The sequence below is a fragment of the Toxorhynchites rutilus genome, chromosome 2 (genome assembly GCF_029784135.1).
Source record: "Toxorhynchites rutilus septentrionalis strain SRP chromosome 2, ASM2978413v1, whole genome shotgun sequence".
NCBI lineage: Eukaryota > Metazoa > Arthropoda > Insecta > Diptera > Culicidae > Toxorhynchites > Toxorhynchites rutilus.
In genome coordinates, this window is record NC_073745.1 from 106,077,029 (window position 1) to 106,103,124 (window position 26,096).

At 38.7% G+C, this 26,096-nt stretch overlaps 2 protein-coding genes across 5 annotated transcripts; one reads left to right on the forward strand and one right to left on the reverse strand.

The window, feature by feature from the left end:
* Positions 1-5,441: 5,441 nt before the first annotated feature.
* Positions 5,442-13,463, reverse strand: LOC129770946 (mitochondrial tRNA-specific 2-thiouridylase 1). 4 transcript variants are annotated; one of them, XM_055774157.1, is made up of 4 exons: positions 13,221-13,455; positions 8,595-9,026; positions 6,558-6,723; positions 5,442-6,497 (listed from the first exon to the last, which is right to left on the reverse strand). In XM_055774157.1, exons 3-4 carry the CDS (start codon positions 6,698-6,700, stop codon positions 5,618-5,620), a joined length of 1,023 nt encoding a protein of 340 aa, XP_055630132.1. In that variant the 5' UTR covers positions 6,701-6,723; positions 8,595-9,026; positions 13,221-13,455; the 3' UTR covers positions 5,442-5,617. The 4 variants fall into 4 exon arrangements, with proteins under 4 accessions (XP_055630132.1, XP_055630131.1, XP_055630130.1 ...); XM_055774156.1 differs by lacking the exon at positions 8,595-9,026 and adding an exon at positions 12,919-13,175 and having other exon boundaries at positions 13,221-13,316; XM_055774155.1 differs by lacking the exon at positions 8,595-9,026 and having other exon boundaries at positions 13,221-13,463.
* A 116-nt stretch (positions 13,464-13,579) lies between these two features.
* On the forward strand, positions 13,580-15,785 carry LOC129768560 (cell division control protein 45 homolog). Its single transcript, XM_055770291.1, has 2 exons — positions 13,580-14,197; positions 14,255-15,785. The coding sequence occupies exons 1-2, from the start codon at positions 13,856-13,858 to the stop codon at positions 15,599-15,601; spliced, it is 1,689 nt and encodes a 562-aa protein (XP_055626266.1). The 5' UTR covers positions 13,580-13,855; the 3' UTR covers positions 15,602-15,785.
* Positions 15,786-26,096: the final 10,311 nt, after the last annotated feature.

A 26,096-nucleotide genomic window follows, 5' to 3' on the forward strand; every position in this document is an offset into this window, starting at 1 on the left:
TTTGAATTGAATACGGATTTTAAGGCTTTCTTCATTCCAGATAGATTGAAACATGTCCAGAGTCGTTGTATATACGCAGTAGATAAATGAGGTGAGTACGACTACATATCTGCCGATGTCTGAACTTGCATTTGGTAGATTATTAAGGAACTCTTAAGGGGTGATAGGGGTTATACTCGACGGAAAAATAATCGAATGGTTGTGTCTGGGACACGATAGCTTTGTTGACTTAGTACTGTAAAACCATTTGATGCAATTCACTCTTTTATAATTTCGAATATTATTTTAGGATACTCAGGTTTTTTACGCGGATTTTCCAATTAACGCGGTTTATACAATAAACGCGTTTTTTTCGCGGATTTTCAAGAGCAATATCACATCTCTCCCTCAAGCTCCCTCCGAGCATATGACAGTAATTAGTAGTGATGAAACGGATAGTAGTTTGGCCGGATACCGGATAGCAAGCTTCGGCAAGCTTCAAGGCTGGATAGCCGGAGATTCGACATTTTATTTGCGGATATGTAACTGGAAAAAACTGCATGTGTGCATGAACCAAAAACATTTTAGGGAGAAGGATCAACATGTTTTTGCATTAATACATATAGTGAATATAATGAACTAAGATAAAATTTTCCGTTTAGAATTAATATTCTTTAATAGAATATCAAGTTTTCTACAAGGAATCTTAAACAGATAATTTTTCTGAAGAGGATTTTCTATCACAATGCTGAGATTTTTGTGGGGTGTGTCTTCAAGGATGATAATCTAAGAGACTTCACTACAAAGCATGCTTTATGGCTTTATTGAGCAATGCGTTTAACCTCTGATATCGTTTGATGAAATAACGAGAATTATAAGTTCCAACTTCTGTATATTCGAGGTAATTTATCATTTTGCTGCATAAAAATCATTTGGACTAAGACGAGATTGGACATATAATCAGCGACGGGTTCAGGAAAAAAAAATTCAATGTCGACTGTTATGTGAAAACACCTCGAATCGGTCGCAATTACGATCCTTTTTTTTATCTTCGCTTATTTTTCGTCGGTCTTTTTCCGCCACTTCAGTGCCAATCACCGACTTCAGAGGGAGGTGACTCCACCTGTTCCTACCTATCATACTCAACAACTCAAGAGCCGGGCCAACACTTCTTTTACTTCCCCTCCGAAGGAAGACGTAACCAGAGATTTTTCGCCTCAGAGAATCCCAACGACGCCAGCTGGGATTGAACCCAGGCCGATCGGATTGTGAGGCTGTTACGCTAACCACACAACCACTGGCGCCGTCAATTATTACGATCCTTACATTGACCCATTCTAATGAGTATCGCCAATTAACAAGATTTGCTAGAATTAATATCAATTGAATTTTGGAAAAAAATCTGGCATTTCAGTAATCAAACATCATTTTCAATTATGTATGAAATGAATTCAATTATGTATGAATCATCTTTGGCAAACAGCTTCAGCAAGTAACATCGAAATCATCGAAAGAGTACAAAATAAACTGCTAAGACAAATTACTGGCGCTCCTTGGTACATCCGCAATAGTGTCGTGCATCGAAACTTAGGGATGGCGACGGTTTGAGAAGAACCACATAAAACGAGGAGGAAATATGCAGAAAAGAATCATCCAAATCCACTAGCAAGGCGACTCGGTCAACCTATGGTAACACGTCTGAAGAAAAAACATTAATTATTTGAACGTGGTCAAACGTGAGTGTTGTGGGTCAAACGTTGTACTTTATTTTATGTTAGAATTAAATGCATAATCAAATATTGTTATTTCCACATCATGGATGATTGTAATCCAGGAAAGGTCTGAATACGTGCCAAATATTCATCTGGTAGTAGATTGAAGTTTAGCTCAAATGAGGGGCGCATTGACACCAATAGAAGGTGAACTTTATAAACCTTTGAAACATGTGAATCCGTAAAGATATTTTATATATATATATATATATATATATATATATATATATATATATATATATATATATATATATATATATATATATATATATATATATATATATATATATATATATATATATATATATATATATATATATATATATATATAAATGGATTTCTGTCTGATTCTTATGGACCCGAAAACTACTGAACCGAGATTTCAGGGTGCAATAAATGTTTCTATGGTGATTAGACACTCCCCCCTCTCTAAGGGGGGGCTGCCATACAAATGAAACACAAATTTCTACATTACTCGAGAATTAATCAATCAAATGAAAGAAAATTTGGCATATGGAGGTTTTAGGATGCAATAAATGATTCTTTGGTGGTTGGATATTCCACTCCCCTCTCTAAGGGAGACTGCCATACAAATGAAACGCAAATTTATACATTAGTCGAGAATTAATCAAGTAAATGAAACGAAAATTGGCATGGGAAGGTTTTAGGGTGCAATAAATGATTATACGGTAGTGAGATACTCACTCCCCCCTCTCTTATGCAAGGCGCAAATTGAGAAGCGTATAGCGCTCGTAAACGAACACGAGACTACCAACACGACTCATACGTGCCACAAACGTACGGTGGTGGAGCGCATATTCAGTCACAGTTTGGTGTAAATAACGTGCCACTCGCATACAATGTCTGATTCACACAGATTTGCGCGATATATTTATTTACTAACACAATGATCCGACCGGAACGACCACACAGTGCCAAACTAACCGCACTATATGATTGTTTCCCAACACAACTACCACAACCGGTACGACCAGCACGAGAAACTGTGGTTCAGCCACAGCGTCACGCAAGTCGTGTATCACGAGCGCTCCACAATCTCGCGTCATCTGGCCAATTTGCGCCGTTCTATCTGTTTTCGTTAGCCACAAAAACAGGCGCTATATCGCGGCAAGTTACTCGCGCTATACGCGTCTCAATTTGCGCCTGGCCTTAGGGGGGGCTGCCATACTAATGAAACATAAGTTACTGCATCACTCGAGAATTAATCAAGCAAATGAAACCAAATTAGGAATATGGAGGTTTTAGGGTGCAATAAATGCTTCTATGGTGGTTAGACATTTCGCCCCTCTCTAATGGGGGGCTGCCATACAAATGAAACAAAAATTTTTACATTACTCGAGAATTAATGAAGCAAATGAAACCAAATTTGGCATGTGGGGGTTTCAGGGTGCAATAAATGTTTTCATGGTGGTTAGACACTCCACCCCCTCTCTAAGGGGGAGCTGCGATACAAATGAAAAACAATTTTCTGCAAACTCGAAAACTAATCAAGCAAATACAGGCAAATTCAGCATGCGAAGGTTTTAGGGGACACGAAACGTTTCTATGGTGAATAAACACTACTTGCCTCTCTCTGAGGAGGGGGGGGGATTTCCATACAAACGAAGCATACATTTCTGCATTAATCAAGAACTAATCAAACGAACGGAATCAAATTTGGCATGTGGAGGTTTTAGGGGGCAAAAAACATTTCTAAGGCGGTTCAACACTCCTCCCACCTTTCTGCCATAGAAATGAAACACAAATTTCTGCATAACTCGAAAACTAATCAAGCAAATGAAATCAAATTTGATATATGGAGGTTTTAGGGAGCAATAAATGTTTTTATGGTGGTTTGACACTCCTTTCCCCTCTCTAAAGAGGTAAGGAGGATGGGGGGGGGGAGAATGCTAGACAACTCGAGAACTAATCGAACAAATGGAATAAAACTTGAACATATAGAGGTTTTAGGGATCGATAAATCTATGGTAGTTCTATGGTAGTACGACACTCCTCCCCCTCTCTAAAGGTGGGCTCCCATACATATAAATTTTGGGCGAGACGAAGTTTGCCGGGTCAGATACTAGATCTTAAGGCGCGTCCACATTATGCCGAATGATGTCGATCGGTCTGTACCAGGCGGCATATTTGGTTCGTTATGTGATGTGGACGCACCATCGGGTGCACGAAGCCGAAGTCCCATCGGATGCACGAAGCCACCACGAACACACGAAGCACAATGTAGTCAACGTTAATTTACTTCGTTTTGTTTTGGTTCGACTTTCTCGAACCGGACCCACTTGTTTCGGGTTGGGTTCGGTTTGATTCGAGTCGGTTTTCCGCACGTCGGCAAGCCCGGGCGGTACGTCCACATTCAGTCGGCTTTACCGAGCGGCCAAGGCCGATTGGCGTAATGTGGACGCGTCTTTATGAAACTGTTGTAAATCACGAGAAAGATAATTTTATTTATATGTTTGGAAACCTTTGAATACCTAATATGACATAGGTGCTCTGAACTAGAGCATTTAAGAAAGTGGACAAACCAAGATCAGATTTTCGACTAGAAAAACCAACATCGAATATACTACCCTAAAAGTACCGTTCTGAATCATATTTCGGACACTTTGTTCTGAAATCTTGAACTGCTTAATGCATTGATGATATAACTATGAAATTAATATCACAATTGCTTCTTTAGAGTAATCTCTTGGTTTCACTATCATTTCATATGAGAACTACATTTGAATTATAACATAATCGGCAAAAATCCGACAACACTACTCATTATCGTTTGTGTTTGACGTTTGCTTAGCGTGAGCACGTAGAATTTACCCGTTCATAAATATTTAAATTTCTCCCGTGTTTCATCAGTTCTCAACATCGTTAACAGTTTACTGTGATTGTCAAGTGTAATGTAATTTTCGTCCAAAAAATTATAAAATAAAGTGTCCGAAATTTGAATTCAATCTGTCCGAAATTCGATTTAGTTTCCGAAGTTTGATTCTTATTCGCTTCATTTGAGAAGCATTTTATTCGATGATTTTTTTATATTTTCATTCAAATAGGTACCAAAGTAGGAAGATTAAAAGCATATTGAACTTATTTATTGAAAATATCAACAAAATAATACTTGTGCATAAAGATAAGATCTGTTTTCTGCATCAGATGCCTTGAGCGTCCGAAATATGATTCAGAACGGTACCCATTCAGAAAAAAACACATTTCTGAAAAATAAATCAATAATGCTGAAATGGCAAAATGGTCTACTAAATACCTACTTTTACGTAGTATTAAGAAGAATACCAGTGTTTGAAAAACTTTAAATATTGGAACACTTCGATTTGAAGTGGAGGTGTTTTTTTTTGCCCATCACGGATTTTCGGATTTTAAAAAAATATATCTAAACGACTAACCACGACGATGGTTACAACTGGAATGAATTTATTGTTTCCACCAGCACCTTCGGCCGCTTCTTCTAAGTGATTACCTGCAGTTCAGACACGGTCGGCCCTGACTGATAAAAATGTTCATTTTGGCCGTATACTTCTTCACCGTTTGACCAGCTCCTCCGACGTCTTGGCACAAGGTGCGGAACGATGAGGCCACCTTGCTCTCGGGTGACCGGAACTTTATTTCCGTTCGACGCTCTCGCCTCCAGAAGGAATAGGATGTTGTAAATCGGCTATATACGGCGGGCACGATGTGTGTCATGAGGTCCAAGAACACCATTTTCAAGAAGAGAAAAAAAAGTCATTAAGTAATTTCAATTCAGTGATATTAAAAGTAAAATATCGCCTTCAGTGTTGAGTCTCTTCACATTTTACATTACAATCATTTTATTGAAATTCGCTTCTTTTCTAGGACAGTCAGCTATATACCATCGATGGTCCAGGTCTAACAATCCTGGCACTCCCGAAACACTCATCTTTCTTGTAGAACACAGCATATTGTCCCGGCGTTATGGCACGCAATGACCTATCTAGCTTGACGAATAGTCGCTCGTGACCAGTTTCAACTACACTGCAATCCACTAAAGGTTTTGTGTGCTGAAACCTAAACTGGCACCGCCAAATGCCAGTCTTCAGTTCGGCAGGTCTATTTATCCAAATGGGACACTCAGCATACACCATGTCGGTTAGGAGAAGAGGGTGGTCGTGTCCCGATACGACGTAAATATTGTTACTCTCGATGTGCTTTTGGAATATGTAATACGGTTGCAAACAGCTCGCTATTTTCGCTCCCTGTCCAATAGTCCAATTGTGGAATCCATTGTGCCTACCCACCACTTTGCCAGTGTCAAAATCTACGAAGTCACCCGGTTTCGTATCAATGTAATCCACTATGAAATCTTGGAAGCTACGTTTCCCCACGAAACAAATACCCATGCTTTCTTTTTTCCTAGCGAAAAACTCCAAGCCGACCTCAATAGCTATTTGTTTTACTTTAGACTTATTCATTCCCCCGATCGGGAACATGGTACGACGTAAAGCTTCGGCACTTATTTGGGACAGAAAGAACGTTTGATCCTTTATATCATCGGTACCAACCAACAGGCGAACTTGCTGTGGGTCATTGTATTTTTCTAAAAACGGACCAAAATTTGTCCGAGCGTAGTGACCCGTCGCTATCGCATCTGCTCCCATTCGTTCGCGGGCATATTTGTAGAATAAATTAAACTTAATATGCCTGTTGCAGAGTATGTCGGGGTTTGGCGTAATACCAGCTTCGTAGTCCTTAAGAAAACTCCTACAATATAGATAGTTTGAACGTATCTTAACGATAGGTACGTGCTTACGTTGGACATACCCGAATACCTCCAGCCAATAGTCCTTCACGAAATTGACCTGTTCCAAGGGTATGCCAAGACGACGACACAGCTTTTGGGCGTCTAACCAGTCCTGCTCGCCTGTGCAGTAACCAGCTTCGTCTATCAGATCCCAGTTTTTCATGAACGCTCCCCGCACATCGTACCCTGGAACATAGAATGGATGGTATGGAATACATCGGCTTGTCGATGCAAGATGATTTGTGAGCAATTGAAAAGTTGGAACACTTTACTTAAGATTTATTATAGATCAATTCTATTTATTTACGTTTTATATAAGATTCTAAAACCATATGAGAATATTCAATATGTGTTCCATTAGGGCATTGCGATACTACATGTATCTTCGAAAACACAACATATTATTTGGAGTTTGGCTGGAAAGTGTTATCCCACCAGCTATACTAACCGAGCATTGCACCTTCAGATTATCACAGGTTCAGGTCTCTGTAAAATTCTTTTAAGGGAAAAATCTTGAAGCCTTATGGACAACCCAATTAGAACTATCCTGATTTCTCCTGATTTTTATTTTCATTCTTCATGATTTTTCAAAATTATAGTTGTCAACCCTGCCGGTATCTGTAGAGATAAGAAAGCTGATATCTCAATAGCTAGTTCACTTCAAAACTACAATAACCTAAATCCTATCAATCCTGAACTCACCCTCAGGCGTTCATTGGTCACAATGATACTGCTTTTCAAAAGTCACTTAAAATGCCGACGTCGCACTTTGCTAATCTAATTTTTATCGAATGTATTTTAATTACTTTTGTTTACTTAAAATTTATTTCATTTACTTTATTTACTTTATAGTCGGAAAAAGGGATGATAGAAATTTAGAAAAATATAAGAAAAAAAAAAGAAAAATATAGAAATGATTATTTCCATCTTTTCCTTTCTCTACAATTGTAATAATTAATTAGATGTTTTAAGACTTTTCAAACTATTGTCTAAAATTGCATTGAGACCATTTCGAATTCTGCATGAATCGTTTCACTGTTGCTCGAGCAAAGAAAATTCGTCCTTTATGGTCTGTGTTGCCCTTTCAAGCTCTTCTATCTTCCAACGTTTTCTGTCCATTCTATTTTGTAATTCCGTGGCTTCTGGAACCAATTAGGTCAAATAAAAGTTTCAAATCTGTATGACCAATTCACCCCACAGAAACATGACCCCCATCCCCCACTCAGCATGCAAAAATTAAAATGCAATTTATTTCATTCATTGCTATCAAACTTACAGTTTCGCTGCATCAAATGGTTCCTCTTCTGTAGGCGAACATAATTTTACTGCACAATACACGAAAAGTTTATTTGATCGCAGGGAAAAACCACGATCGATACACTAACATTTTTAAACGGTTTTATTCAGCTTCACCCGTAAGTTGTTTATAATCAAAGTGCTATCTTTGTTCATGCTACCGTTTCCATCAACCTGTCTAATTTTACCATCCGAATTAAATTAAAGCCAGTTAGCTAGTCATTTTTGGGAAAATATTACACTTCCAAAAGAAATTGGAATTTGTTTTCGTAATTATTGATTGTGTTTATTTTTTCTTGTTTACATAACGTTGGACTGGAGGGCGCTATATTTATTAAATATTTTTTCTTGAAAGCTGAGATATTTTTTATAAACATATCCAAGAATCAGAGATGTGACTTTATTTTTCGTTTTTATGTTATAATTTTTCAAAGTTGATGACTTTAAAAAAAAATAATAATTTTTGACCGATCTAGATGTTCGACATTTCAAATTAAGGACAAAGAGCTTTTTTGAAAAAAATATCACATTTGCGAATGGGATGACGGATCTTCATAGTAGCATGTCCGAAAAAGAAACTGAAACTATTGAGAACCAGACCAGAGGGTCCAAAGCCCCTAAGGAGGATGGTTGTAATAGTTGTTATTTATGGTTATTATGGAAAGAAAGAAATTGATAAACCACAATAATTCTTGATTTCCACCTCCCCCACTAACAAATATCCCTTCCTTGATAAACGCTATAGAAGCGACCCTTCTTACCTTCGGGTGGTGAATATCACACTAAATTCCTTCCCTTCCCTCTGGTGACTGATAGGATGTGGCCGGCGTCGTTATCAACTATTTAAAGTTCGAATCACCAAAACTTGTACAATGAAAATGGTTTGTTACTCCCAAGCGCCATTCGGTGTGTTCTTTGTGCAATTTCGCTGGTTCAGGTCAATCACGGAGAGCAACTACGAAGTGTACAGTCTAATCAAACTCAAGCTCAGAGGAACAGATGGAATCATTGGCTCTAAACACAACGTCAACATTCTGGGCATAATTGAACTATTCACTCAATTTGATCAGCTGTTGATGCTGTTTTTGTTCCTTGTGCAGCACATTCTTTGAACCTAATAGGTCATACGGCAGCTTTTTCGGCTTTGTTCAAAAACTTCTCCGTTCTGGCGATGGAATGTTCTGAGCAATCTCCTGCAACAAAGTATGAAACGTTCGCTTTAGCGGAAAAGATGGATTTAAACAGCTATGATGACGAAAATCTGGTGTCGGATACTCCTTCGGTTTATTGTGACGAGTAAAACTATGCAGGGCGTTGATGTGGATTCGAAGAAGGTTGTTGACCTATACAACCCATGGGATGTATTTTTGCAAGAAGAGCAAAGCCGTTTCGAAGAACTGGAGGAAGAAGTTGCTCTTAATTCAACTGGGGAATATCGACCCACCAAAGGCAGACCACGAAAGAACCAAGCTGAACCGGTTGACGTATATAAGAAAAACTTCAAGCGCTTAACCTTCGATGTCATATTGAATGAATTTTGCGAGCAATAGGAAGGATGCGAGCCGCTTATCAAGCAGTGTACGATAGATTCAAGGGTTTATTGAAATTAAGCTCTTTATCGGAAGCGGATTTGTGACTGGAACGAGGAAGCTAATTGGACTTTATCCTAATGATCTGATTCTCGCTGATGTGCTCGTACAATTTAAAGCATTTGCCAAAATACGAAGATCTTCGACCTCCCTCACAATAAGCTGCATTACTTCACGACGAGGACCTGGCAGATACGTTTCCGAACGTATATATAGGTCTGCGAATGTATTTGAGCTTGATGGATACCAATTGTTCTGGATAGAGATTATTCAGCAAGTTAGCTTAAATTGAAGGCAAATCGAGAAATGCATCGAAGGTCGAAAGATAAATCTCCCTATGTCTGGCGACAGTGCTACACGTAGTTTTTAAATTTAAGGACTTCCACTACTTTAGTGTATGACAAAAAACGCTATTAAAAACAATTACTTGCAATTTTTAGAGAGAGACTCAAATGTGGGCCTGGATTCACCGCTTGCCGACAATGCACTAGACAGACTCGCACTGATATGCGACACACATTCGTAGCTATGCCTAGCGCTCTGTTCCTATCGCGCTAGAAAAGCAGTAGCAATTCTCGAATCATCCACGTGGTGCATGCAGATAGGTAGGGGTAAAATATAAACAATTGTAGTGCATATCTGCCGTTTAAAAAATACCAAAGAGTGGTAGAGCTCCAGCCATGGAGGTCGCCTACTTGGAACACTTTCACAGAAAAGACGAAACTCACGTCATCCGGCTCGTTTCGAATCTTTTTCGATTACTTTTTGACCACTTCAAGGTCAAATCCCTCCGTTAATAACTTGCATAAATGCCGCGGGACCCTAGGGACCGACACGGAGCTCAACGTGTTAAATAAAGCTTATCAGTTGTACAAGTTGAAAATATCTGAGTTTTTCGATGAAGAAAGTACACTTATTACTGTATAATAGCGACTTTCAACACATTTGGCTGGTTCGTCACTTTTAACTTCCATTTTTGGAAGAATTTCGGGAGTGAGAATTGAACTCGTGACCTCGAACGTGAGAGGTACGGATGTTACGACTACGCCAGATCGCCTCCGCCAGAAAGTACATAATTTTCCGAAGATCCTTAATTTTTTTCCTTAGTAATCCCCTATTGATTCTAGACATTTTGCCCATCTCAGACAAATTGTGAATTCTTTTCCATTCCTTTTTCGACATTTTTATAATGCTGCTCAGTACATGGACCGTTGAAGCAAAATTGTGATGATTTGACCAATCCGGAGAATACGGCTTTTTTTAAGGATTAAGGATTGTTATTCCATCCTGCTCAAGTTTATTGGTGTGCTGTAATATCCCTTCACCGCAGGGCATCGTCTTTCGGCCGAAACGATTTAGCTTTGTAGAGGATGAGCCGGCTTCGGTAAGCGAAAGCCATGACTTTTTGCGTCTAGGGTTCTCGAAATAACATTATAACAAGCAAACGATGTGCTTCGATCACGTATTTCTTCAAGTTTATATAATAAATCAACGCCTTAAGAAGACTGATCTGCATTTTTAGCCGTTATAAAATACTGCGTTATGTAATGATATTATGTTAAAAATTAGCATCTACTTGGTTCGCTCCTGCATAGAGAACGAAGTTTTGCATGTCTAGCAGCTAAATAATTGTATTTTTTTTTTATTTTTCTCAATCCGAAATTGACGAAGATGTATGCAAAGCTGCGATTTTTCATGAGTATCAAATGCTAAATGGTGCTCACACAAAGATAATCACCAAATTTTGTACTTCGATTATTTTGGTGACCGTCCCAAAGCCAGTTGAATAGCGCGAGAAGAGTATAATCACAACTCTAAGGGTGGGTTTAGACTAGTGATATATTTATGTGAAGAAATATGATGAGATTTATAGAAATCGCATCAACCGTTTAAACTAGCGTGAACTTCTATAATGAATATATTCATATCTTAGGTGAATTTATTCACCTGAAGTAGAACTGCATCCAACTTTAGTGATTTCTCACCAGTGAGAAATTCACAAGCGTTTACATATGCTGAATTTATTCAAGTTATATATACCTCGAATAAGTGTATCATATTTATTCTCACCCGTTTACACCTATTTTCACGTGAATAAATCCATCTATAGCTATAGATCTCCCTAATGTAAACCCGCCATAACACACAGTGAGCTTCAGCTTGGCAGTAAAATCTGAGCTTATTAGTGAGTGCCATGTTGCTGAAATGTGAGAATATGACGAGACTTGGAAGCCTGGTTGAATGTTATAGTGTTTCGATATTCACAACATTCGCTTCTTTGTGTTCGTTCTTTGAGAACAGGGATGCCATTTTCATAATCATTGATTGTACCCGTTTTTTTATTGTAAGCCATGAAGCTTTGGACTAGAGCTGAGGATTTTCTACATAATATCAGAGATGCCATTTTTTCGTTTTTGAGATATGATTTTTCAAAGTTAACCGATGGTTCGAAAACACAAATTTTCCCCCTTTTTGCAACTACAAAAATTGATATTGCACTACTGGTCCGATTCAGATGATCGACATATCAAATTGAAGCTTATGGATTAGTTTTCTTTAAAAAATGTTACTTTTGCGAAAAATTAGTATTTTTGTTTTTGTTTTTATTGATTGAATAAGTTTTTCATAGTTTTCTCCGTTAAAGATAGAGGGCGCTATCTTTTTTATATTTCTTCTGGAAAGCTGAGGATTTTTTACACAACATCTCGACATCAAAATGCTATGCTTTTCGTGATTTTCCAGATATTCAAAATCTCAGTTCTTCGAAAGCCTCCTGTTTATAACACGTAAGCGATAAAATGAAAACAATTTGATCAGCCACGGTCTGTGGGAGCCCAAACTTCGAAATGAAATATCTTAAAATAGTGTTTTTGGCGATTGGTTCGTTGTGGCAGAACTCCGACCAAATGTCTAATTATTCGTGTCGCAATACAGGTCTGTCCTAGATGTTCAGTTAGAGGCCAATCCCTGTATTCCACATCGACATGTACTTTGTTGTCATATAGACAAACCCTCGCGCCTCGGAATTATTCGTGTCGCAATACAGGTCTGTCCTAGATGTCCAGTTAGAGGCCAATCCCAGTATTCCACATCGACATGTACTTTGTTGTCATATAGACAAACCCTCGCGCCTCGGAATTATTCGTGTCGCAATACAGGTCTGTCCTAGATGTCCAGTTAGAGGCCAATCCCTGTATTCAACATCGACATGTACTTTGTTGTCATATAGACAAACTACATTTCGATCGACTTGATAAAATTTCATTCTGTATTCCGTTCGAGTTGTTTTCACATTTCGTTCGATCCGTTCCTCTTCGAATATTAGTTGGCCAAAACGTTCGAAATAGGAAATTCGAAATTATAATTCGAATGAAATAACGGTTTCGAACGAAATGCAAATCCGGCAGAAAGCAGATTCGGGGTGGAAGTGAAACGAAAACTTAATTTCTGATGCAAAAAAGTAGTTACACCATTAATGGATAACTGCATTACTTACCTATCGTGAACTCATCTACAATTTGTAAATGAGAAACGAATTCAGTCTGAGGGGTCATTACAATATACCCGTGAAATTCATTTGACGGGGAAAAATTGAATGAAAACGGGCGAATTAAAAGCAGTGAAAGCGCCCGAATAATGTTCGTTTAATGTTGATGGGCAAACTGATGGTCTCTTGGCGAATATTAGTTGAATATGATTTTGCCGAGCTCCGATTCCAACGCAAACGGGCTTTTCTTGAAAAGAATACCAAAACTTCTGGAATGTAGTGTAAGCCGCAAACCGCAGCACTTAACTTACCTTTACTTTTTAGTAAATATGCGGTAACTGCACTGTCCACGCCACCAGATACTCCAACCACAACCCTTTTGAACATGGTTCTTCTTTGAGACGTTCGCCTTTCCGCTATACGAAGCTAATGTACAGGCTACAATTATTCCATTCTTTCTAATTTTGTTACATCACTTAACATGCGGCGCTCCGTTGAAGTCTCTCGCATATGGTAAATAAAAACATTCTATCAATTCGTCAGCTGATTATCGCCGCCTATTTGTTGTGTCGTTACAACTTATGCTGCGTAACGCATACAATAATAACCCAGATAACGCGCTTCGGATTGCCAATGAAGTTTATTTGTTTACATTTTTAGGCGCGCAAATCCTGTGTCGCAAATGTTTACGTTACTATTAGCTGCAGCTTGGACGATGCTGTATTGTGTTGTTTCGCATGAAACCAAGAAGCAACTATTAAATTTACTTACGGGATTCTGAGGGTCCAAGTAAATTAAGTTTTGTTTTCGGGTAAACGTGATCGTATCGTGATTGTGTTCAGTTTTTTTCTCCATCTATTTGTTTGTATGTGTGTGGAACAATTGTGTGGTGTCAATTTCCTGTGGTTGTAGCTGGGAGTCGACGACGTTGCTCAGCTGATCCGAGATGTTCGTGAAAGACTTAAAAACGGAGTTTTATCAGCTGTTGATTGGCAAACGTATCCTGGTGATCGTGAATTACGATATCGATGCAATTTGCGCCAGTAAAATTCTCCAATCGTTGTTCAAATATGATAACATGCTTTACTCGATCGTTCCTGTGATGGGCATCAGCGGGATGAAGCGAGCGTTCCATGAAAACAAGGAGGATCTGAAGTACGTTCTGCTGGTTAATTGTGGAGGCTGCATAGACATCCTTCAGTGCCTGGGTCCCGAGCCGGACGTGATAATTTTCATTTGCGATTCCCATCGACCGTATGATGTTTGCAATATTTATAATGAAGTGCAAGTGAGAGTATATTTTTGATGTTGTTTTCAATTTATTGTAATATCAGGCATTTAATAGGTACGAATTCTCGGTGAACCTGACAACCCGGAAGGAATTCCCAAATATGAAACGATTTTTGTTGATTCCGAAGACGAGGACGATGATGAGGACGAAGACGTGGATAGCAGTTATGAAGACAACGCGGCTGGAACTGAGAAACTTGATAGAGTGCAGTGCATTGAACAGCGTCTTGTGAAGCGTCGACAGAGACGAGAATGGGAACAGAATAGCAAAAAGATTATGTTCGAATACACTCAGTTCAGCTACTATGCGAGCAGTTCGGCTCTTACTATCTTTGAACTTGCTTGGCGACTCTCGAAGGACTCGGTGGATCTGCTCTGGTGGGCAATTGTTGGAGTAACCGAACAATTTTTGTTAGGGAAGATCGAAAGTTCTGCCTACACCTTGGTCACCGATATAATCCAATCGCATGTCTCACGATTAAACAATAAGGCCACCGATCAAGCAATTCAGACTTCGGTGAAGATAAATTTTGAAAATGATCTACATCTAGCGCTTTATCGCCACTGGAGTGTTTTAGATTCATTGAAATACTCGATCTATCCTGCCTGTAAACTGAAACTGTGGACTTATAAAGGAGAAAAGGTAATGCACGAGTTGCTGGTCGACATGGGGCTGCCTCTGGTGCAGGCGAAGCAAACTTTCAGCGCAATGGAATTGGTGCTTCGCAAGGAGTTTCACGACAAAATGGAATCCTTTGCCGAAAAATATCGCTTGACAGACGTTTCGTTTGTGTCGTTCGTACTGAAATATGGCTATAGGAACAATTACGCTGCCGCGGATTACGTCTATTCGATGCTAGCAATTCTGGAATCTGTTCAAGTGGATCGCACTCCGGAAACGTGCTTTCTCCAATCAATGGACGCACTCTCCCGCAGCAACAGAGAGATACTGGATGGAGGCATCGACATTTGTAAGAAACTTCTGTCCGCAATATTTAAGCAGGTTCAAAGCTCGCTGGAAATGCACGCCGTACATTCGGCCGGTTCCTTCCTATACTTCATCATGCAGGAAGAAATTTCATTCTTCACGTGCCCTTATGGACTGATCATGCTAGCCCGGTTCTTACTGCGGGGACATGTGGCAATTTCACGGAATCGGCGAGCACAAGAATTGCCACTGGTTGCTGTGGCTCCGATCGATCTGAGCCGTGGCTTCTCGCTGCTGGTTGGCATTCCACCCGTCTGCGAAGCTAGCAAAAACTTTTTCGGTGAAGCATTCGAACAGGCCGCACGTCATAGCGGATCAACAATCTCGAAGGATTGTTTCGAAACCTCCGTCATACAGATACGCCATTCGGACTGCACCAAATTTCTCGATGCGTTGACGGTTCTGTTAGCCTAGAATGCCGTAGTCGAAACTTAACTACTCAGAGTTGAGGGTGGTAACGTAAGTTTAGACAATGTAAGGTTAACTCTGTTAGAATAGTTTTATCAATCAGTCCATTTTTTATACCTGACTTACTATATTTATCTCTGACTGGAAATGCGATGAAAGTAAATACAAAGTTTAAGACGTCAAGAGGAAATATTATTAATTTTTTTCAATCGAATGGAAAAAGAAATTATTTTTGCATGAGCGTTTCGCCTCACATATCTGTAGCCTTAAACGCACTCCCTGAGGATTCCAACAGATCAACGCTTGCATCGTCAATCACAGTAACCCATGAGTTTTCAAACAAAATTTTGACAGCGTTATTAGTTGATCTGCGGAGGTTATGGCGAAAACAGTAAAGCCAAGTTTATACGGTGCGAGTTAGCATACGAGTAGGTCTAGTCAATTACTGCAGTGCAGCTACTCACACCGTGTGAACACATCATGCCAGTTAGTGTCAATTAAGGCTGATTTAGACGATGCCAGTCAGCGCTCTAGTTGAAGTATCCAGTGATCAGAGAACAGACACTCTGTTCAAGTTACTTGTACCAGTATCGAACAAGTAATTGGCCTCGAACTTGAACAGAGTGTCTGTTCTCTGTTCACTGGATACTTCAACTAGAGCGCTGACTGGCATCGTCTAAATCAGCCTTTAGAGATGTGCCATCCGTTCATGAGCTGTTCATCAAAGTGAGCGGATTCGGATCGGCTCGTAATAAAAAAAGACGGGTGGGTAATGTCGGGGACATAACCGGAGTGACGTAGGACTAGACAAAGGGGACAGCTTTTGTTAAATATATATTTTAAATATATTGTTTTATTTACTTCTCCTACGTGAATACCTACCTATCTACCTGAAAAATGGATTAGTTTACTGTTTACTCTTTATGAATATGTTGATGGTTCTGAAAAGAACCTTTGGTGTTGTGTTTTTGTTATCACTCAATATTCCCATCTTGTTCGGTTAAACCTTCCTGTTCCACTCGCCACAGCTTTCACAGTTGGAAAATTTCTTCCCATCCAGCTTGTGACATGTTGTTCAGTAAATTACATTTAATGCGACGTGCCGGAGAAACACTTTGCCACTCACTGAAACTAATTGTTGCCTTGATGAGCGCCGAACCGAAGCTGATCTGTTCTTGATGCGGGTTTTCTGATTGTCGTAAGCAGCTTTGCAAGCCAACTCGAGCACTCCGACGGCCGAAACTCTATAATCGCTGTTAGGTATACTGGTGCTCCGGCACCAATCCGTTCGGCCTAGTTACCCTTGCGGAATAATCAGTGAATGCGACCAACAGGGAACTGGAGACCTGCACGGTTCGAGTGAGACTTTACCTTTCCCTTAACTTGTCCTCCTTTGTTACGTCCACGATGCCGATGCCGTACAACCACACGGGTTTACGGTTTGAAAGAAAATAAGATATTTTTTTGGGGTCCGCGTGTTTTATACTCTAGCGGTACACACTCACAGGATAGAGACAAATCGGCAGACTCAGCCAGAGGGGCGAGTCCAACGAGACGAACGAATGAGCGTTAAAAGGGAGCGATGGCAAAAAAATACATTCATTACGATTTGTTCGCTCGTTGGATTCACATGCAGGCTAAAAAGGGTCCTTTTCAGGATCACAAAATTATCTTCAATCTAAAGAGTTTATTGTTTTGTTGTCACTCGATATCCCCATCTTGTTCGGCTAAACCTTTCTGTTTAGCGATTGCATTTGCCACTCACCTCAGCTTTCACAGTTGGAAAATTTCTTCCCATCCAGCTTGTGACATATTTTACAGTAAATTACATTCAATGCAACGTACCGAAGCGCCACTCAGTGTCGCATTGGAGGCGATTTTAACCTGTAATTGAACATTTGCGATGACAGTGTAACAGTGTCGACTTTCAATGTGCGGTCATAATTTGGATCTCTATGTTTACAAAAATTTCCAACTAAATAAGTCGCATTACATGTCCGTCCAATTAGCTAAATGTCGAACTAATTGTAAATTACTGTACTTTCAATCTGGAAACAATTTAAGAGTTGGTGAAAATTGAATAATCTTGAAAGTCCCCAACTATCAATAAGCTCAGAACTACTGCCAAATTCACATACTCATCAGATCCTGGCAAACAAATTATGAAAACATCAATTTGTGTTTTATTATTATTTTGGATAATGTTTTAGAACGCATTGAACTTTATTTCCTAAACTCTTTTTTGGAAGGTTTAATGGCCCTGAAAAGCGCCTTGTTTTATGGAATGGTTCCAATTTAGAAAACTTAGTACTCGTGGTTTTGAAAAAAAAAACCATTTCGAACGCCCTCGATGCCGCCTTGTTCTGGATTTGCCACCAAAGCAGATTGTAAAAAGAACAAACTTTTTTCTTCTGCTACCTGCTGCCGTTTTGCGATTGCGTTTGCCACTCGCCACTCGCTGCAACTGCCTTTGTTGTCTTGATGTGTTCTGTTCTGAATGCGGTTTTTCTTATCGTCGCGAGCAGCTTTACCAGCCAACTCGATCACTTCGGCGGCCGAAACTATATAACGCCGGCTAGGTGGACTGGTGCACTGGTACTAACGCGCTCGGCCTAGCTACCCTTGCGGGGAACTCCATATCAACACGGTTCGAGCGGGATTTTGCCTTTCCCTTCACTTTTCCTCCTTTACCATGTCCAGACATGGGTGCTTGGGTTGGTTTGTTGATGTGTTGTGATGCGAACCGATGTGGTGTACGGTTTGAATGAGAATGGTCGTTACGGCAGCGGAGCGGGGATTTTTAAGCTGACTGGCTGGCTCGAGAATTACGCATGTGTGAGACTGCGACCAATGTTTCGTTCATTTTTTTCTTTTTCCTTTCCAATCGTGCTTCATTCTATTTCGCTGCTGCTCTGGTTGCCCGTTTTGGTCGGTACGATTTGAGGAGCACAAAATGAACCAATCAAAAATGGGCACATAGTGAATTTTGAGAATGCTTGATATTTCACAATTATTCAATTATTTATCTCAAGAAAAATGAAATGTTATTCTTTATGATATATGCGTAGATATATTTCCTATCAATTGATGCAAAAACCTTTGCGATCTATTGAGAAATGCTCGAGTTATAAGCGTTCCAAATCTTGCATTTTTTCCTACTTGTTCAGTGCCTAGATTTTCATTTCACCCCCTATATCTTCCGGTTAGACGTAGTCCTACGTCAAAAAACGCGGCTCTACAGCTCACATTGGAGCTTCTGAGCTGATGAGCTGATGAGCTGTTGAGCTGCTGAGCGGCTGAGCTGATGAGCTGCCTAGCTGTTGAACTGATGAGCTGTTGAGCTGCTGAGCAGTTTGTTTTCGTTTGTCTCTCTCCGTTCAATCGCTTTAGCAGAGATGCCAGAAAGGAAAAGGTTTTTAACTTGAAAATATTAAATCGCTCATTTTTTAATTATATTCTCCATACAACACATTACAAAATGAAAAACAATATTATATCAATTATTGTTTGCAATTGAAATTAATATATTATTTTTATTTGTAACATGACTATGGAGGCCGCGTGCTGAATCAAAACTATTCAAAAATCACCCGGCATCAATGCTGATGATTGATTGGTAAAGGTTTGATAATGGTAATAGACTTCCATGTGGAACAAACCGACTTCTATAATATGTACAACAAATTCTACTATTTTCGCATTTTCTAATCTGATAGAGATAGAGGGTGGCTGGCTCTTTGTGACCTTTGTCTTCGCGAATGATTATTTCGCGTTGCGTCTATTAGTGGAAATATTTTCATATATCCTTGCGAGAATGGACGTAAAAAAGTTTATCTCGGTAGTTTTATCTAAAACCGTCGTTCCGGGCTATATATGAATACGAGGAAAACCAAAAATCTTGAATATTAACATTTTAAAATAACCTCCAATTGGACAAACTTATCATTATAGAAAAAATGCACAATCATCTTGCGTATGCGGATTATGCGCGACAGTGAGTTCCATAATAGATCCATAAGCCTTGCCGAAATTTGTCAGTGAGTAATAGGCTCATGCACTTTTGTTTTGGTCATGGCCTTTACATTATCTGATCATTGGTTTACATAACCTTGATAGTTCAATGATTTCTGTATTGATAAAACATAGTTTTCAAACTGAAATATCTGTTTTTTCGTGTTTGAAATCCATTTTAGTCTTTTGTTGCGTTATCCGCGGTTTTCGTTATTCGCGGTGAGCTAGCTAGACTGTTACGCGGATAATCTGGGTGCTACTGTAATTACAAATACAATTCGTTTATTTCGTATTGCTGTCTGTTAAGAAAACATGCCTTTTGAATCTCCTAGGATTGGAGGACTAGGATTAGGCGATCTCGGATCGATTCTCAGAAGATCGATCTTTTCTATTCCGATTTCCGATTTTTTGGATCGATCTTTTGTACTCAAGAAAATCGATTTTTTTGCTTTCGATCTTTTCGATCTTTTTGTAGATTTGTTTTTCAGTGTACATCGATTTTTTATCTCACCAAAGGCCAACTAACATTTCTTTTAAACATAATGTCAACATTTGGATTGATTCTTCTACGATTTACTTCAGCTGCTGAGGGGATGAACTGTAACAGGCTGCACATAGGATCAATGAACCTAATGTTGACTTCGATTACTGGTGAAAGGTTGTTTTGTAGATCTGGCGCCAAAATCGAGAATCGGCTTCTACTAAATGACAGATGTATGGCACGATTGTCTTTTAAGGGATCATTGTTAGCTGAGTTCTGGGCTGTTGTTCAATTTCTAATATTACTTTTTCGATTAATTCATCAAATAAAACGACTACCTGACGGCACAAGATGAATGCCCTGTGGCTGTGGCCTTCATGCTGTGGAACAAGAGAAAATACTTTTGATATTTGAATAGAAATATGAAATTTGTATTCCCTGTTCAAAGAAACGACAGTATTCATATAGGATAAGCATATAAATCGAAACAAGCTTTTAATGTTTCGCAAATTGAGCAAAGATCGATTCTTTGGTACCAATTTAATCAGTGGATCGATCCCTACGCCGTTTGGAAAATCGATTCAATAAAATCGATCTTTTTATAAAGATCGCCCAATCCTAGTGTGAACAACCGCAAAATTCAACTGTGCTGAAGAGCTGTTCCAAATGATCAGCTCACTTGTATGAGCTGAACGGCTCTGAGCCGCTCACCATGATGAGCTGATTTACCCATCTCTAGTGTCAGGGATGCCAAATGAAAAAAATGTCTCCATTTTTAACATATTTAAAAATATGCAAAGACATGAACAGACTTGAAAATTATTGGAAAAACAAATGAAACTCTCATAGTTTCTAAACGAAATTGTTGTTATTTTGTTTTACACGCTGGCGTAGCACGTTTCTTGAGATAGTTTTCTTGAAAATCTATAATATAAAATAACTATCAGACACTATCTTCATTCAAAATTCACTCACCGCTTACTAAAAAGTATTGTTCTAAGAAACAAAATACATATTTGAATTGAAAAAGTCCATTTTCATTCATTATTTTAGATTTTGAAGCGTATTCACCTGTAAATTTACTATCATTTTCATTTCACAAATTGGTACACGAAGCTGCTGTCAAGGCGAAGAAAATAAAATTTTAGAAAATCTTCTAGACTGCCATTTATAGCATCACATACTTTCGGAACTATCTTATCTATGGATTAGATTGGGGATCATCATCGTAGAGTTCCTTCAATATTGTATTTGTTGCTCCTTTTCTTTGCATCCAATTCCTGGCCCAAATTCTTTTTTTCTTTCTGCTTTTTTCGGATAGTACCTTCAGTTCGAATAAATTCAGTACAAAGTATTTTTAAACACGGTCAGTGTGTATTTCGCGATAAAGTTCTGTAATGATAAATTCAACTGAAAACCTGAGACGAAAATTACCAATAGAGAAGTTGATTTCGAATCATCTGACAAATTCAGAGCTGATTGCTGTTTCTGACTATTTGATGGACATTTGAAAAATCACCTGGCATCCCTGGTAAACCCGTACTGTAGTATCTAGTTTGTCGCCAGCAGCTCACACTGTGTGAATGGACAAGGCAAGTCAACCAATAGTCAAGCTAGTTCACCGGGTCAGTAGCTGCTCACTGTCAAGTCAGCTACTAGCAACGTATAAATGAGTCTTAAGGCAATTGCGCTCCATGGTTAGTAACGGGTATTTTAATAGGGACGCAGCGGACGCAGTATCTCTCTGTTGCTCTCTTGACATTTCTCACCAGTACGGTTTGCCATTTCATAATGTAGATATACGATCCAACAACGAGTCGAGATTATTAAAATTAACTACCGAAATTCGGAGTCAATGGCCTCAACTTTAAGAGCGCTACGTGCAATCTATGGTCGTCATAATCGTCCTGCCAGATCAACAATTGAGCGTCTAGTGGAACAATTTGAATACACAGGCACAGTACAAAATATTCCCGCGCCATTGGGACAAACAAGTGTTCGTAGTGTCGAAAATATTGCTGCCGCTAGCGCATCAATTATGGTAGACCCAAATCAATCTCTCACAAGTCGTTCTCGAGCGTTGGGCATCTCTGTGACGTTGTTGTGGCGAATTTTGCAAAAAGATCTTGGCCTACATCCTCACAAGATAAAATTGACGCAAGAATTGAAGCCGCTTGACCACCAGAAGCGTTGTATGTTCGTGAATTGGGCTGAGCAACAACTTGAAAATGATCCAGAATTTCATCGAAAAATCATCTTCAGCGATGAGGCTCATTTCTGGCTGAATGGCTTCGTCAATAAGCAAAATAAGCGTTTTTTGGTTATGCAGCAATCCCTACGTATTCCATGAGCCATCATTGCAACCCGAAAAAAATACGATTCGGTGCGGTTTATGGTCCGGCGGCGTCATTAGGCCGTACTTTTTCCGTGATGATCAAGATAGGCACGTTACTGTGAATGGGAATCGCTACCGCTCAATGATAACCGAATATTTTTGGCCCGAATTGGATGATATGGACTTGGACAATATGTGGTTTCAACAAGACGGAGCCACAAGCCACGTAGGGAATATAACAATCGATTTATTGAAAACCAAGTTTGGTGAGCGTGTTATCTAACGAAATGACTCAGTCAATTGGCCGCCTCGGTCGTGCGATTTGACCTGAAAACCAAGTTTGGTGAGCGTGTTATCTAACGAAATGACTCAGTCAATTGGCCGCCTCGGTCGTGCGATTTGACGCCGTTAAACTATTTCCTATGGGGCTACGTCAAGTCTATGGTTTATGCCAAAAAGCCAGCGACGATTGACGAACTTCGTACGAATATCGAACATGAAATTGAAGCAGTATCGCCCGATTTATGCTTAAAAACAGTCGAAAATTGGGTTCAGCGTCTGGACTTCTGCAAGCGTGCCCGTGGTGGTCATGCAAAAGAAATCGAGTTCCATACATAACGGCATCAAATGTACTTTCACATGAATAAATAATTTCATTGTTATCCAAAACCATTTTTGTTTTATATAAAAAAAAAGTTTTGTAGAGCGCTACAAAACTACTATTGAAAAACCAGATATTATAACATATTGTGCTTTTCAAATAGAACGTTACGGGAAAGAACGTTCACGTTCGGTCACCGTCTCACATGCAGTCTATGCTTGCAGCAGCACCGTCACGTCAAATGTCAAACAAATGATTTATTTAATGTTATTCATGGTGTCGCCACCTACAACAGTTTTAATTTGCAATGCCCTCTTTCAAGAGCTAAGATAAGATCAGACAATAGGGGGTCTTTTACGGACCAAATTTCTGTCAGTCGTTCTGATTTCTGATTGGTCGATTTCGATAAATTTCGTAAACAAAGTCGATTTTTCCAGTGTTGCCAATAAAAATAAATTACGTTGGGTTTGTATTGAATTTAGAAAAAAAATGAATTTAATTGATATTACGATACTTAGTTTAGAGGAAATGTGAAGGAATTGTATACACGTTTTACCTAATTATTTTGTTACTATATTTTGATTGAATTGAAAAATTTATATATATATATATATATATATATATATATATATATATATATATATATATATATATATATACATCCATCTCATGTCAAACCGATATAGTGCTCCTCAGATTTCCATGAAAAGTGGTAGTTTCTTTCTTTATTGCAAAATATTAGACCCGTATTTTTTATTTTTTCGTTAGGGTGACCTTTTCTTATTTTAGGGTGGTCCGAAAAATCATTTTTTTCAACTTTTTCCTAAAAGTGCCTTTTTTAAAAATTCATAACTTTTGAATCACTGAACTGATTGAGATGATCGACATATTAAATTGAAGCCAATAAGCCAATCTTTTTTGAAAAAATATCACACTTACCGGAAAGATAGGATTCTAGTCGCATAGGTCTAGTCTAGTCACATAAGAATATTGAACGAAGACTTAAAACATGTTAAATTTACAAAATAATGACTCTAAAACGAAAAAAACACCTCTCTAGAACCCTCTTTCCAAGTTCAATACTTTTTTCAATATTTTTTCTATTAAAAATCTACCTCATTGGCTTCAATTAGATTTATTGATCATCTGAATCGGTTCAGAGGTTCAAAAGTTATGATTTTTTGAAAAAGTCATTTTTGGGAAAAAGTGGAAAAAATGAGTTTTCGGACAACACTAAAATGGAAATGGACATAAGTTTAGTTTAATAATAATCTATTTGGTTTCTGATACTAATATATTTTATTTCTACCATGCCATGCTCCTGCTATCAAATTTTCGTTTCCTTGTTTTTTTGTTTTCTCCGCTTTTTAAACGAAAAGATATAAATTTTTTATCCTTTTAAAGCATATTTTTGAGATTGTCTATTTGAAAATATGCAATATTCATTGAATTCGCACCAACCAAATGTTACGATTCATTAAAATAGAAATTTGAAAAATCCGATATTTTATAATATTTGGCAGCTCTGGCATCTTCATGTCATGGCTTCGTTTTTGGACGACGAAGAAGAGTAAGAAGCCAGTTGTCTGGTCTTGTCTTAGTTCAAGAGTACCTGTTGAAACCAAGGGTTAGACATCAATTGAATATAGGCTACCCCACCTGGGTGACGTCTTTAGTGAACCCCTATTGAACTGACAGGAGCCAACATATCGAGTATCCCACTGACATTTTCCCTTTGTTTTCACCTGAATTGGGTATCCCACTGACAGTTCTGCTTGAGATTTTGCTAACGATCCTAGCACCAATCATAGCACCCGGCTGGGCTACCCAAAATCAATATGACGTCATTTGTTTACCAACATATCATTTGCGAGGATTGAAATCGTTGAAATCACGAAGATAGTATGCTTTATTTCTGACTGCATGAGCGATTTTCATTTTTCGGTTTCACGTGGAGGTGTTCACAGTTAACATGGAGTTTAAAGTTAGCCACTATTCGACTATACAACCGGACCGAGTTGTAAACAAAAGTAATTGACAGAACCAAAATGTCAGTGAACCGCAGCAATATTGGGTACACTGGCAATATGAGGGATTTCACGTTTTAGTCATACCCCTGGTTGAAACCATCAAGACCTTCCAAATTGAACTTTTTTTCGTCACTGAAGATAACCTGTACTTTCGAATCAGCATGCCTAGAACCAGTCCTAAATTTAGAAAAAAATCAATTAAAATCATTGAATTATATTATTTAAATGGTTAGACCCCGTTGTCCCAACCCTTATTCAACAGAAATAATATATAGACTGTTTTTCTCAATTTGTCGCGAACAATTTTGACTTCGAAATCTGAAACAAAGAGATATATTGGCATAAAATATATAACCAAAATCAAAACAACAGACGAGACACAAAGCCCAGACAAAAACCCAACGAACCGTCCGTTTCCGTCAATTAAGTGCGATTCACATACAACATCCATATTACGTTCACGGCACGTCGCGTTATGTCAATTATTCTCCCATGCAATTCTCACGAAAACATTTACATACATCGGCAACGTAACGACCCGTCAGCATACATTCAACGAAAACAACCGGCAGGATTCGTAGAAAAGAATAATTGACGGAGACGGACGGCTCGTTGGGTTTTTGTCTGGGCTTTGTGTCTTGATTTTTGTTTCAATTTTGGTTGCATTTTTTATCTCCCAGTTGGTTTTATCATATCTCCCAGTTTCAAATTTTTCAGTCAAATTCATTCGCGACTAGCTGAGAAGAACAGTCTATATATTATTATTGTTGAATAATGGTCAGAACCACATGTTTTAAGCATTTAAATAGTAATATTCAATGATTTTCATTGATTTTTTCAAAATTTAGAACTGATTCTAGGCATGCGGAAGAGGGCATTGTAATTCAGAACAGTTGTAGGTGTCGACACTATGAACAACATTAAATAAACCATTCGTTTGACATTTGACGCGACCGTGCTGTCGTAAGCATTGACTGCATATGTGAATTGATGGAGACGTTGACGGAATGTGGACGTTCTTTTCCGTAACGTTCTATGTGAAT

Coding starts and splice junctions, on each gene's coding strand:
- LOC129770946 (XM_055774155.1), bottom strand. CDS start 13,296: ATGTTCAAAAGGGTTGTGGTTGGAGTATCTGGTGGCGTGGACAGTGCA. Junction 6,724..13,220: donor ATATTTACTAAAAAGTAAAG/GTAAGTTAAGTG, acceptor TCTATGTTCCAG/GGTACGATGTGCGGGGAGCG. Junction 6,498..6,557: donor TATTGGCTGGAGGTATTCGG/GTATGTCCAACG, acceptor TCTATATTGTAG/GAGTTTTCTTAAGGACTACG.
- LOC129768560 (XM_055770291.1), top strand. CDS start 13,856: ATGTTCGTGAAAGACTTAAAAACGGAGTTTTATCAGCTGTTGATTGGC. Junction 14,198..14,254: donor ATATTTATAATGAAGTGCAA/GTGAGAGTATAT, acceptor GGCATTTAATAG/GTACGAATTCTCGGTGAACC.